Source organism: Drosophila mojavensis, unplaced genomic scaffold, assembly GCF_018153725.1.
Source record: "Drosophila mojavensis isolate 15081-1352.22 unplaced genomic scaffold, ASM1815372v1 contig_36, whole genome shotgun sequence".
NCBI classification, from domain to species: Eukaryota; Metazoa; Arthropoda; class Insecta; order Diptera; family Drosophilidae; genus Drosophila; species Drosophila mojavensis.
This window is the reverse complement of record NW_025318858.1, coordinates 11120621-11134996: the sequence shown is the minus strand read 5'-3', so window position 1 is coordinate 11134996 and position 14376 is coordinate 11120621. Positions and strand designations below refer to the sequence as shown.

Here is a 14376-nt window from a genome sequence, read left to right as displayed (position 1 = left end):
TCTTACGATGGAAATATATATTTAAATATTATATAAGTAAGCGCTTAGGTTCTTGTCTAAGTAGATCGATCCCTATTAAATAGTTTGTATTTTTATGATGATCAACCCAAGGCAGATATAATTAAATAAGTCAGCTGAAGGCTACATATTATCGATCGCTAAAAATTTTTTTATTAGTTATCGAAAAAGGGCAATGCTATTGGTATAGCGATTTGATTCCATCTAAAAGAGAAGATCTCTTTTTCCTATCTGGCCTTCTAGCTATCAAGTATTATAAATTAATTTACCAACCCCTTTTGATAAAAGTTTGCAAAATTTGTTGTAAAATTCACACGATTCTTAACTCACCGATTTCCATAAAAAAAACTTTCGATTTGCTATTTCAATTTGTATATAAGGGAATCAGACATACATAATAGCATACTAATCTATTGTGCTCTGAAGGTAGGAAAAGCTATACAGAAGATAGTTTATACATAATTTGGATAGTAAATATAATAGAAAATGTTCTAATTCCATAATATCAAAATAATCTATAATATCAATTTTATTAAAATTACATTTATCCCAACAGACATACAAATTTATAAATTATTTCTTCAAAAACAGTATGAATTGACCTCAATATTCAGTTATGGATTCCTACACAGTTTGCTTAAGTTGTCCACTCCGGCAGCCTTCGATTATGTTAGAGTAATAGGAATAACTTCAGGGTCGATGGGCATAATAAATGTAAATATGCCGTTAGAGTGACCCGAAGACCAGCGTACGACCAGGACATAGAAGGGGCTTTCGCCAGTGATCGAAAAGGCTGAGCGGGATGAGAGTCCTACGGATGTCGCAGGATGTCGAGCAGCTGTTGACGACATTTCAAAAAGTCGTCGCTTTTGCTATTGACATTTGACAGGGGCGCGTGGGTTGGCCTCCGGCGTAAGCATTGGTCTGGCTGTAAGTGGAGCGTCGCTTATTTTTTTTTATTATGTGTATACATATATTTATTCCTTTCTTTTTTTGTTTTTCATTCTTCTATTATTGCCTTATAATATTTTGCCATGTTTTTAGCATTTGAAATAACCGCGGGTGTGATTTTTACCCTGCTAAACGCCGCTCAATTCCCTTCGGCCTGGGGGTCGAGCTCCTGTAGTCCTGTCTCATGATTAAATTTGTGTGCATTAAACGCTTTTAAGCTGCCTGCTTAAATATGCTGCTCGGGTAGAGCAGCGCAGAACAGCCTCTTGATTGCATTAAAGCTGGAGCGACTTGCCTCCCCTCCTCCACCTCTTTTGACGCCACGCCCCGTTCGGGTCGTTTTGATTGACACGCTCTTGCGGTTACCAGGATGCGGTTACTAACGCCCCGGTCACTGAGTTTGCATTAGAAGCCTAGATCTGCTCTTGAAAGACAACCATTAAATAATGCGAAGCTATTTGGCATTGAAGAGATTTTCTATATAGGAACAAGTATTTGGTAATTCATTTTGTTTTGTAAATCATTTGCCGAAGCAACGTCATTTTCTGTAAAGCTCGCTGTTAATCTTCGGCTTTGCAATGAAGGATACACAATGTGAAAGGCAGTGAATACCTTTTATCTTAGGTAGAGTTTAAGTAGCTTTGAAAATCTATTTGTTAATAACGGAATCTAGCTGTAGACAATCTGAACACAATTCAAAATATCAAATCTTTGTTAAAATCCCCCGAATCTAATTCTAGTGAGAAAGAGAGGCAGAGAGCATGTAGAGTAATGAGAAAAATAGAACAAACGAATGACGAAATAGCAAGAAAGAGCCATCGAAAGATGTATTTAAAGAAGATGGATACAGCGTGATAGAGAGATCAATGTAGAGGGAAAGAGAAGGAGAAAGGGAGAGCTCGTAGGAGAGTGAGATAAAGAGGGAGACATAAGTTGAGAAAAAGAGGTATATGGAATAAAGAGCGAAATATAGAGGGAGAGAGAGTAAGAGAAGTGTTGGAGAGAAAAAGATAAAGAGAGAGAAGATTAACGAGAGGAGAGAGAAATAAAAACAGAAATAGAAACAGTGAGCGATAGAGGCAGAGAGAGAGAAAGAAGGAGAGCCAAAAATAAAAGGCGGGGCCTTGACTCAGTTGGGAAAAAATGGAGAGGGATAGGAAAAAAAATCCTTCAAAGAAAAGAACAAAATTCCACAAGGGAGAGAGAGAGAGATTGAGAGACAGATAGATTTCTAATAAAAAAGAAATCAGGCTCACATACCGAAGCTCAATAGAACTTATAACAGATACGTGATGAGTAAAGATCTGGGAACATAATAAATAAAACTAAATTAAAAACACACAAATATAAATTTAAATATTAGCTTAAATAATAAGAACAATTAAGAAAGCTTTAGTCGAGACTGCCCGACTACGAGATCCCCTGAACCCTTCGAGCAATAGCTATTTCAATCATTTTTCAAGACTTTCTGCACACACACACACGCATACACACACACATACGCATACACACACACATACACACACACAAGCACCCACGCTTAATCACGCATGGGCTTTATATAGCTTTTTTTGTAGATGTACTTTCTTCATGAAACTTTCAGAGTATGATTATAACATGGATATCCGCATGGTATACACAGACATTAAAAAAAAAAATATTGAGGTCTCTAGCATACTGACAGACGGACCGACAGACAGACGGACAGGGCTAAATCAGCTCAGCTCGTCGTCCTGATCAGGAATATATATACTTTGTGAGGTCTGCCACGCCTTCTTCTGCCTGTTACATACATTTCAACAAAACCATTATACCCTGATTTCCCATTGAAAATGGGTATAAATATCCTGTTTCATTTCTACACAGGAATTTATATGGAGTGAATTTTTCTTTTATTGATTTTCGTTCTCTCAATTGCGCCTAGTTTTTTGAGTGATATATTTATATATATCTCACAAATCCGCACATAGACCTTACAATCCATTGGCTTACAATCAGGACAAGCCAAGCAAAGAAACGTCTAGCCTTTCGCAACCGGGAATGACCCGAAAGGCATTTCATGCACTGCGAGTTATTATTGTATTTGTTTGCTCAACTTTTGTTTGAGATGTCGAGTACAATGATCGGTTTAATATGTTAAGGGCTGGACTCAGTTGATGACGAGCAACATGCAACCACAACAAGTAGTAGTAGTAGTAGTAGAAGAAGAAGAAGAAGAAGAAGAGGGGATGCTGTTGCTGGCTGGGCGTAATCAAATGGCAAACCAGATGAAAAGCAACGCCCACACCAAAAGTATCTGAATATCTGAGCAACTGCAGCTTGGCCTGCGTCTTTTTCCTGTTTATTATTTCCACATCGCAGCTGCAAGGGGCGCACTGAAGGCGGCGGATTGAGGGGAGGACGGACTAGTCAGCGCCAACGCGTTTCTGCCGTTCTGTGATTTACATAATGTCCTTGTCGACATCGGCAGCAGGCAGCAGGCAACAGGCAACAGGCAGCTGCACCCCTCGACAGCCGCCACACCCGAAACCTTCGCTCTGACTAGTTTAAAAATATTAACTGTCAATTTGTATTTGGCAACACTTGGCTGAAGAGGCATTTGCCGCATAGCAGCGACCACCACCCGTACCCCCACCGCCACCCACAGTCGCGACGAGTGGAGCAGCAAAAGACGAAGTAAAACCAGAAAGCGCACTTGAAACTAGTGAAGTTCATTTGCTGGATAAAGTACTGTACTTAGCGAAAGCTTAATAACTGGGCAGGAATATATGGGCAGTGTGCTAGTGCGTGTGTGTGTGTGTATTCGGTGATAGATGGTATATATTAAACTTAATTTTATCTGGTAAACATAGCCCAATAGCAAAGCATTAGTATATAAATAGATCTCCAAAAATATAAAATAAACATCTGAGCTCGTTTTTAAAGTAATGGAGAGCATTGAAATTTCATTAGTCATCTGTTTTTTATTATTATTTAGCAAAATTGAATTTAAATTGAAGCTCTAAAACCAGTGAAAATCTAAACAGAAAATGTAATTTAAAATGTTGGCATAGAGAGTTTTTTGACAAAAAGAGAGTTTTTCCCAAAAATCCTTTTTTTGTCTGTAATGTAATACCTTTGATCAGCCAAATTTACAAGTTACAATTATATCTATAAGCTAACAAGGTTTTATACGAATAAATGTAAGTCTTTTTATAAAATAGTACATTTTAAATTTTAAGCTTCACGTAATAGTTCAACTCTCTTATTTAATAAACTCATAATTTCATTAATCAAAATCACAAGTCAAAATTGTTGCTAAAATTGCATAAAATATATTCTTAGCACATACATGACATACAAAATATATTTCTACAAGTCCAATAAAAAACTATACAGTCCACACACAAAGGCACGCCTTTAAAAGTCCTTCCGACATGTTCATCAATTGCATAAAAGACAAAATATAAATAGCTGTAGGAAAAAAACAGAAAAGTAAAATAAAGGCCAACTTTCAACTAACCGAAACTCTTTGGCAACATTTTATTATTATCTCGACAATAGTTTATCAGCGGTAAAACCCTTTCGATAAGGACATAAGCACAGTGATAAGCAACAACAACAACAACAAAAGCGTAGACAAACAGACGATAATAATACATAATAACAGTGTAGACTCTGCCACAGTCACTCAGTCAGCACATGGAGTCGGTCCAGAGCGTCAGTGAGTGTGTGAGTGTGTGAGTGTGAGTGAGACAGTGAGAGGGAGAGAGCGAGCGAGTAGCGTACGTCAATGATGCTAATCAGAACGTCAATGGCCCACTTCGACCGACCGTCCACCCTCCGCCCACTGGAGTTGGGGGTCGCAGCACGTGGTGTGCATGACTCCAACTCCAAAAGGAACAACAACAACATAAGCCACCCCCTGGTGTGTGTGTGCATGTGTGTGATGCGTATGAGTAACGTGATAAGGGAGAACAATGCAGTAACAAGAACAACAAGAACAACAGGGGGCGCTACAGGCCACTCACAGCACTCACCCATGAGCCCAATTGCACTCACATTCCATTTCACTCAAGCTCCTGCATGCCAGCACTTTGGCTTTGCCCTCAGCTTACCATCACTCAATTGCACAGACGCTAGCTCACTCACGCATTGCGCTCAAAACTTTTGTTGAGCGAAATTAAAAGGTCTCGATTCGCCAGCCATCGTGCGTCGTATGGCTGTCTCCCTTCGCGGCACACAAGCACACACACACACGACACACAGACGCACACGAACTGGCGCCGCAACAAGTTCGCCTCGACCTCGTGCCGGGCAGGCTCGTGATTCGTCTTCTGGCTTTGGCTTTGGCTTGCGCTCGGCTCGGCTCGGCTCGTCGCTTCCATTCCACAAGTGGCAGTCGACGTCAACGCGTTTCCGGTGCTCAGTTTATCAACGGATTCAACGCAATTTGGTCGTCGCGAGTGACTTTGTTTCGAATTAAAAGAAAAAATAGCACAATTTTTCAAATATACACCTAATATATATATTAAGAGATATCAGAAATTCTATATAATTTGCAGGCGCAAGCAAGCAATTTGAGAAAAATATGCATATAAAATGCAAAATTATTCAGTGAAATGTGTTTGTGAATATGGCCAAGATGATTGGGAAAATGTTTGATACGCATATTTCCTAAAGTTGATGAAAATTGTGATTATTCCACTCAGTTGTGCACGAATTGTATATAATTATCGATTCATATAGTCAATAACAATATTGAAATTCAGTTGAATGTAAGTAGAATGAGAAACAAAAATTGATTAATTTCCACATTATGTAAACATTTTTATAATTATTTAATTTGTTGAATTTATTAAATTTAAGAAGGAAAAATTATTAAGAACTATAATTAGAATAATTATATTATATTTTATATTATTTATTATATTTATATTTATTTTTACGTTTTGTGTTTTAGTGGTCAAAATTTCATCAGAAGGAAAAATTCATTTAACAGAGATTTAGGGGAAATTAAGCAAAAATTTAGGATTTTTCAATTTTTTTTAATTTTATCTGAACTACTCTGAATGAAAAGTATGTAAATTATGTAAATGAAAATTATGGAATCTATTAAAATAAATATATAAATTCAACTTGATTCAATTTTAGTTTAATCGGCATTATGCAATATATTTCAATTTGAAATTTAATTCAGTTTACTAAACAAAATTAAGAAATAATATTTATAAAATACCTTTTTTAAAAAAACAAAACAACTAAATATATAATAGAGATCATACTAATAAAAACACAACTTTCATTAAACAAATATATATATTTTGTTTTACTGGAGCTCGAGGGATTCTGGGCACAATCTTCATCCGAAATATATTATTTATGTCAAGTTGTACGTTGCAAACTCTAAAACTGTGGAAAATATCTCAATCTCTTATATCTCAATAATTTTCAACTGTCCTTCCGAGTATCTATTACAAATTTCAAGTATCTAGCTTCAATAGGGTCAAAATGGTTTACTTTAATGGAGACAGATGGTCGGACAGCGAGATGGACATTACTCAAAACCAATATGCTCATATCACTTAGAATGGATATAACAAGGAAAACCAGAAAAAGTCAGAAATAATCAAATCAAGAGTATAATTTGAAAGTGTAATATTATCCAATATCCAAATAACACCCGTTTAAATTCAAACAAATTTGTAATTTCCACCATTTGCTTGACCTACTCCTTGACAAATGCGTAAGAGGAAAAGTTTCATTTTTTCGCTTTGCTTGTCAAATGCAGCTCGACATTGTTTTATAAAGCTAGCAACGACCTTTTATTCCACAAAAACCAACAACAACAACAAAAACTACAACAACAACGGCAAGAACAGCAACAGTAAGAATATTGTCGCAGAAATGTATGCTTCACTTATTTAATAGAGAGCATAATAAATATTACACAAGCGCAGGTGCTGGCTGGCTGCTCCTTAAAGACGTTTGTCAGACAAAGCTGCATAAAATCTACCGCAGTTTCAGTGTCAACAGCAGCGGCAAATGGTAACTGGAAACTGGTAGCTGTAACGGGTAACTGCAACATGTTGCATGGCGTCAACAAATCGGCTACTCATTGTCGAATAATGCAACTGTGTACAACATTGGATCAACTCAGAGCAGAGGTTCATATAAAATGAATTTTTGTTGATGGTATTATATGTTGTTCTTCTAAGTGGGATGATATGAATTTAATAGCGAATATGTGACAAACAAGCGGATTTAAAGATTCTAAAGATTTGTGGATAAATTGTTATAGAGATAGATGTACATGAAAATACGTGTCTTATGCTAAACACTTAGGTGCAAAAGAACTAAGAATTTGAGCTATGCTAGCTATATAGTCAGATTCGAATATATAGTGACCCAGCACAAGAGTTAATGTAATAGTCTTCTACAATAACACAATATCCCAAAAATAATTTGGAGGCACGGCAAATCGGAAATTGGATCTAACAGCATTTGAAAAGTTCCTACTATCAAATAATCAACGGATTATTACGGGTAAATAAATACAAAAAAATTAGTAGTAGTAACTAGTAACTGTATACTAGAGTGCCCATATTCTGCACTTCAAAATAATTATAACAAAAAATAAATAAATAAAAATATATAAAAATTATATATATATATATAAAACAAACAAATCCTTTACTAAAGTTGACAGACTCTAGTTCTTCAATTAAAAATGTATACTTTTTCCTTAAGTACAAATCAATATTATATAACAATTTAAATTATTTAAAATACATTTGTAATTAATTTTTATATATTTTTATATTAGGTTTCTTTTCACTATAATACACAATTCTGATATTGCTCTTGAAATGTAGGTAATATTTTGTTTGGGAATAATGAAATCTATTAAAAAAATCTTTGTAAAATAAAAAAAAAAATAAAAAAAAAAAAACAATAAATATATTAAAAAAAAAATAAAAATAAATAAAACATTAATAATAAAAGTATATATCTATTAGAAGTCATTTTGTTGATATATATGTATATTATGGCAATACTCTGTCAATTCAAAAAAAAAAAAAAAAAAAGAAATTCGTTTATATAATTATATAATAATTCATCTAACATGTAAAATTCATTTAAAATATAATTTTTGACATCAACTAAAGATTAACTTAAGAATGTTAATAAATTTATTTAGAGTACAATAAGGCATACAAACATATTATACATGTACAATAAATATACGAAATCATTTAAATCCTTTATCAACAGTTGCTTAATTCTTAATTTCCTTTAATACAAATCTCTAGTAAATAAATAAATCTTAAAGGATATATCCTATTCGGCTAGTAGCTAGTGTCCCATTTTTTCCGTTTTTTATAACTAAAAGCCATTATATAACATCAGCGCACAATCGCTGGGAATGTAATCCTATAACCTTATACCCATTACAAACGCTGTGAGCAGCTCGTTGCTGTTGATGTTAATGCTGTTCTTGTTGTTGTTGTTGTTGCTGTTGTTTTTGATGCTGCTGTTGTGTTGTGTTTTAATTTCTTGCAGCATTTCTATTAAAGAGTCCAAAGGCCCAAGGAGCTTGCCACAACATGCAGTTCAATAATAGCGACACAGTCGCAGCTGCCAGTCGGACAGGCGACAAAAGAAACGCGCCGCAAAGTGCGCGTTTTCTGTTACGTCCCCCCTGACCCACCTCGCCCCACTGACTTTCGCCCTTTTTGCTACCCCGCTTTCTTACACTGCTTGCCATCCATACCCATATCCATGACCATGTCGTTGTCCGTTCTCCGTTGTTCAACAAGTCAACGCTTTAAATGCTGCACGCTGTTCCGGTCAAATGCTTCAATGCCAAAGGGCATAACCATAACAACGCCGCCAACACTCAGCGGCTCAGTTGTTTGGATCGCACCCCGCCGAACCATCCCCCTACCTACACAAAAAGAGCAAAGCGTTTGCTCTCGCCGCATTTAGAAATCAACTACAATGCAATGCATTGCGTATATCCTGGCTCTGGTCCTACACGTGTTTCATAATAACTCAGCTAAACAATTGTTAATAGATTGTAAGTATTCCAATTCTTGAAAATTAAGAGCTCAGAATTAGCTGATTGCAATAATTATCGATTAAATTGTTGATGATCGATTTATAGAAATTTTATTTAATTTTTTATTAGTTTGCACGAAAGTTTTTTTTAAATATCAGTAAAAATATACGAAAAGTTTCATAAATTTAAAATTTTAATTAACTAATATATATTTTATGCATGCTTGTAAATAAATAAGTTGAACAAATCGATGTAATTCGCTGGATATAACACATAAAATAAAATATATAGACTTTCTTAGTAGCCTAAACGCAATTAATGTCTATCATATAACGATGAGCAATCGATCAAATTGATGATCGATCAACACACATTAATATGCTAAATAAATCGATTAAATGAATGACTACATAATCGATAAATGCAAACAAAATATATAAACTGTTATCGTGTAAAACAATAGCATCCAAGACGAAATCGATTAATCAGAAAACTTGCATAACATTCATATTTATATATAATTATCGATTAATATATATGAATCATGGTGATATAAGAATCATATACGTTATCGATTAAACAACAACAATTACCGGGTCATAGTATAACCAAGCCGGATGGCAAATGCTGATAATGTCACGTGCATTAATAGTTGATATCGATTTTAGATAAGAAAAAAAAAAAAATATGACGAAGTGTCTATTATTACGATTGAGAGGAAAGCAATTCTAATAAGTTGAGATTGAGCACATAAAATTGACAGACATAAACAACATCAAACATAAATACTACGTGATGTCAAACCAGTTAACCAATTACTGTCAGCTCAATAGTAAATCTACAAAAAATATAACGAGTAAATGTAAATGTATTGGCATAGGCATTTGATATGTCGCAGTTGAAATCGATAATTCGATATGCAGATATGCAATATTATAGCTATTTATAGTACAGCAATATTATAACTATTTATAAAGTGGAAATAGACAACTGTAGAATTAAATTTACACAACTCTAAACTAAGTTAATGTTATTGATAGAGTTTTAGACAATGCAGGCAATGTAGACAATAGTTAATCCTAAATATATAAAAACTAGAAAATAAAAAATATATATGCAAATTTTTTAAGCATGGTTCATCAAATTAATTTAAATTTATTTTTTTTTTTATAGCTTTTCAATATTTCCAGTTTAAATAAACTATATTTATAAAATGTTTGCAACCTACATAGCAGATACTAATTTTACGAGAGGCCGATGCGTATTAATAAAACCGTCAAAAATAAATTAATTTTTATGAGTAATTCAGTTCTTACTTTCTTCAAATCAGAAAGTTTTTTTTTTTTTTTTTTTTTTTTGTTTGATTCTAGATAATTTTTTAATTTATTGGCATACCAATAGTGGCAATTTAAACAGGAGTGCTATCCGATAGCATTACTTATAGTACTTCCGAATATGCTATAGGTTCTAATGTGTGGCACAGCAAGAAGTAGCTGTGTAAAATTTTAGGGGGATTATTTTAAGATAGCTGCTAAAATTATTGTCTACAAATATTTAATTTATTTTGTTGAAAAGATTAGATTGGTCAGATTTATTCATTAATTTATTTATTCACTTTACTATTAATGAGATATTTTGTAATTTTGTAATTAGGTATAATTTCTTTTTTTATTTATTTTATTCTGCACACAGATCAAGATATATATATATATATATATATGTATGTATGTAATATGAATTATTAATTGCTCACAATATTTCCTTCCTTTACAGTACTTTATTGACACAATGGACGCCACTCAACTCACCGAGCTGATGGGCAGTCACGATTTCATGCAGTTGCAGCAGCAGTTGCAGCACAACAACAACAACTACAACACCGATGGCCACAATGGTCTCTCGCCGGAGTCTGTGGAGCGCAGCTCCAGACCTGTACGACGCGCCACACGACGCACCTCACAGGTAAGTAAAAATAAAACATATGAAATGGAGAAAGATAAACGAAATCAAATACAAGGGCTAAATGGATTGCAAATTGTTGCTATTGCAACTGTTCCACAGCTAAGCAATAACACCTACGATCTGGAGATGACCGATTCCAGTTCGCAGAGCGACGACACGAGCGGCGGCGGTGGCAGCAGCAACGGCGGCGGCAGCAGCACCAACAACAACAGCAGCAATCAGCTGGGCCCCGCGCTGGGCGGACAGCGTCCCTCGAGTCGCGGACGGCAGCAGAATGGCGGCAATCTAACGGCCAATGGCAGCAGCAACAACAACAACAACACTCGTCGCCGCAAAGGCGCTTTAAATGCCAAAGAGCGAAATCTACGCCGACTCGAGTCGAACGAACGGGAACGCATGCGCATGCACAGCCTGAACGATGCATTTCAATCGTTGCGCGAGGTCATTCCGCACGTGGAAATGGAGCGACGTCTGTCCAAAATCGAGACCCTGACGCTGGCCAAGAATTACATTATCAATCTGACGCACATTATACTCTCGAAGCGCAATGAGGAAGCCGCCGCCATGGAGCTGAATGCCGGCGCTGTTGGCGGCGTGCTGCTGACGAATTTGACAGCCGACAGCAATGTGGTCGCTGCTGCCACTGGCGCCAGCAATGGCTTGTGCTTTGACGATGCTCTGACTACTGCCGCAGGCGCAGGCGGTGGCGGCGGTGCCTACGACTGTGCGCTACTCGCTGCCAGCGATGGCAGTCTGCTGAGTGCAGCAACGAGCGCCAATGCCATGCAACCTCTGCCCATGCACATGCACGCCGACCAGCATCAGCAGCAGCAACAGCAGCAGCAACAACAGCAACAGCAACAACAGCAGCAACAGCAACAGCAGCAACAGCATTTGCCACACCATCATCATGCCCAACAGCCGCAAATGTTGCACTCACATGCGCATCTAGGCAACAACATGTTGCTGCCACAACAGCAGCAGCAACAGCAACAGCCGCCGCAGCAACCTACGCTCATACTCAATGGTGGCACCACTTTAAATGTGGGTGGCGTTGCTGTCGCTGTCGCTGTGGGTGGCTCCGGCAATGTGGGCGTGTCTGGGGGCGTGGGCGTGTTTCCCGATGTCAATGATAATTTCGATGAGCCCTTTCGGGAGTTTCTCTAAACAACCGGGAATGGGGCTAATTATGTAGGTCTGTGGTAAAATGGATATAAGTTCACAAAATAGAATTTATAGCATATATTATATCCAAAATTAAACAATGGGATTATATAAATAATTAATTGAAAATAATTATGTAAAATATTAATTATGTCAAAAAAAAAAAAAAAAAAACGTTTAAGCAACAAGCCAGAGTAAATAGTATACAAAAACAGCATGACTTCAAAGGGAGCAACAGCTTTAAGTCAAGTCAAAGAGCGGGTTATTGAATCTTAACTAGCGGTCAAGTTCAAGTAAAAACTGCTCAAAATGCTGTTAAACATAGCAACACTAAATTCTTGGTTTGAATACAACTGTAAAAGTTAGCATGCGTTTTAACATGATGTTAATTTGAGTATTTCCAGAAGATTTTTGGACTTGTTCAAAAAACCTCAATAATAGGTGTTTTGTTTTATTAAGTTGCAAAAATAAAAACTTTGTAAAATTAAAAAAAAAAAAAAAAAAATTATAATAATAATAGTAATGCCAATAACAAAGCCGACCGTTGTGGTGCAAATTTCAAATACATACGCAATTATTCAAAGTTGTTAATATACAATAATATATTATAATATATTATATATACCTATATATATGTAATACTTTAAGCTTAAATGTAATAAATATTATTTAGAAATGTAGCTCAGATTAAAAACGCAACAGAAACGGACGAATGCAACACGAAAAATAAATGAAACAAACAAAGTTGATTAGCATAGCAAAACTGAAACGTGTGAATGAAACAGGAAATACGTAGCTCATATATTTCTATATATGTATATATACCAATATCTATATATTTACGCATTAACAATTGGCAGCAATAGCAACAACAAAGGCGCAGCATCAATTAACGCTAAATGACTGTAGGTTGGGGACGTGTTAAGTAGATGTAGAATGATGCCACAATGGCGACCCAATGCGACGCCAGGAATGGAACAGCTAGAGCGACGCGTCGCTTAGTTAATTTACCACCCATGATCCTTTTAATGCACTTGAAATTTAGTGTTGTTGGAATAGCCAACATTGGCGGGGGTGGCAATGCGGCAGGAGCAGCAGCAGGAGCAGAGCAGGGGGCTGGGCACAGCAATTAACACACTAAAACCGTTGATAGCGGACCCATTGAAATTGGCACACTTCCGTTGGTGCGTCGCGTCGCAGGTTAGAAAGAGACGGCGCATAGATGACGTGCGTACGGTAAACACTAATGAAAATAACGGTGCCCAATGGGTGGTGTGTGTATGTGGGACTTAGCAATAATTAAGTGAAAAATAGTATTTAGGGTGGATGTCAACTTAAGCTTGTTGATTATGTTTGATTAGTCAAGATTTAGTCAAGTTAAATGGGATTTGGAGAGAGCTGCTCAAATGCTCAACTTTAGTTGGTTTTTCGACTTCGAATTCCATGTAGTTGTAAGTCTAATACGAAACGATATCGATATTTATTTGTAGACAAGCGGACAAACAGGGCTGTATTTCGAAAAACAAACAAAAACAACGGAAATTGAACGAGTTCTTCTAGTCAAAATCAGTAAAACAAACTTTAACAAACCCAGTATACCCTGATTTCCTATTTTCAATGGGTTCAAGGTATAAAAAAAATGCAATATAGGCGAGTAGTTTAGTTGTGTAGTGAATTATTAAGCTATGTCTATTATAAATCAAATAAAATACAATTTATAAAATAAAGAAATATTGTGAAAGAATACTTGAAATACTTCTGTTAGTTTCAATTTATATGTATTGTAATGTTAAGGATTTGGTCTAAATGAGCATTTGGTGTGTACAAGAAAATATTAGGACGTACTTGCACGTACATAAATATGTACATATATGTATGTACCTACATACATATACATATATACACACAATTCTATATAAATCTGTAATTGGTATATATGTATGTGCATATATTCCAGTTAAATTTATGTATCAACACTGTATAGAGCATTAATGATATCTAACTGAGCCTAAATAATTCAAGTTTATTTAATAAAGTCATGAAATAATTGCATGTATTTCAAATATTTGAAAACAAAAGTCGCATTATTCATTAAAAAATTAGTAGTATTCTTCAATTGTGATCAACGGTTTCCATAAGGTAAGTTTCATAAAATTAAATTTGGCATATGTACCTGTGGATGACGCAAAAATTGATCTAGTTTACAGTTTACTGCTCTTCTCTTCAGCTTCAGCTTCATT

General features: G+C 35.7%; 1 protein-coding gene across 1 annotated transcript; it reads left to right on the top strand.

The window, feature by feature from the left end:
* The first annotated feature begins 5325 nt into the window (after positions 1-5325).
* On the top strand, positions 5326-14205 carry LOC6576539 (protein dimmed). The gene is made up of 3 exons (XM_002002492.4): positions 5326-5726; positions 10784-10972; positions 11072-14205. Exons 2-3 carry the CDS (start codon positions 10799-10801, stop codon positions 12137-12139), a joined length of 1242 nt encoding a protein of 413 aa, XP_002002528.1. The 5' UTR covers positions 5326-5726; positions 10784-10798; the 3' UTR covers positions 12140-14205.
* Positions 14206-14376: the final 171 nt, after the last annotated feature.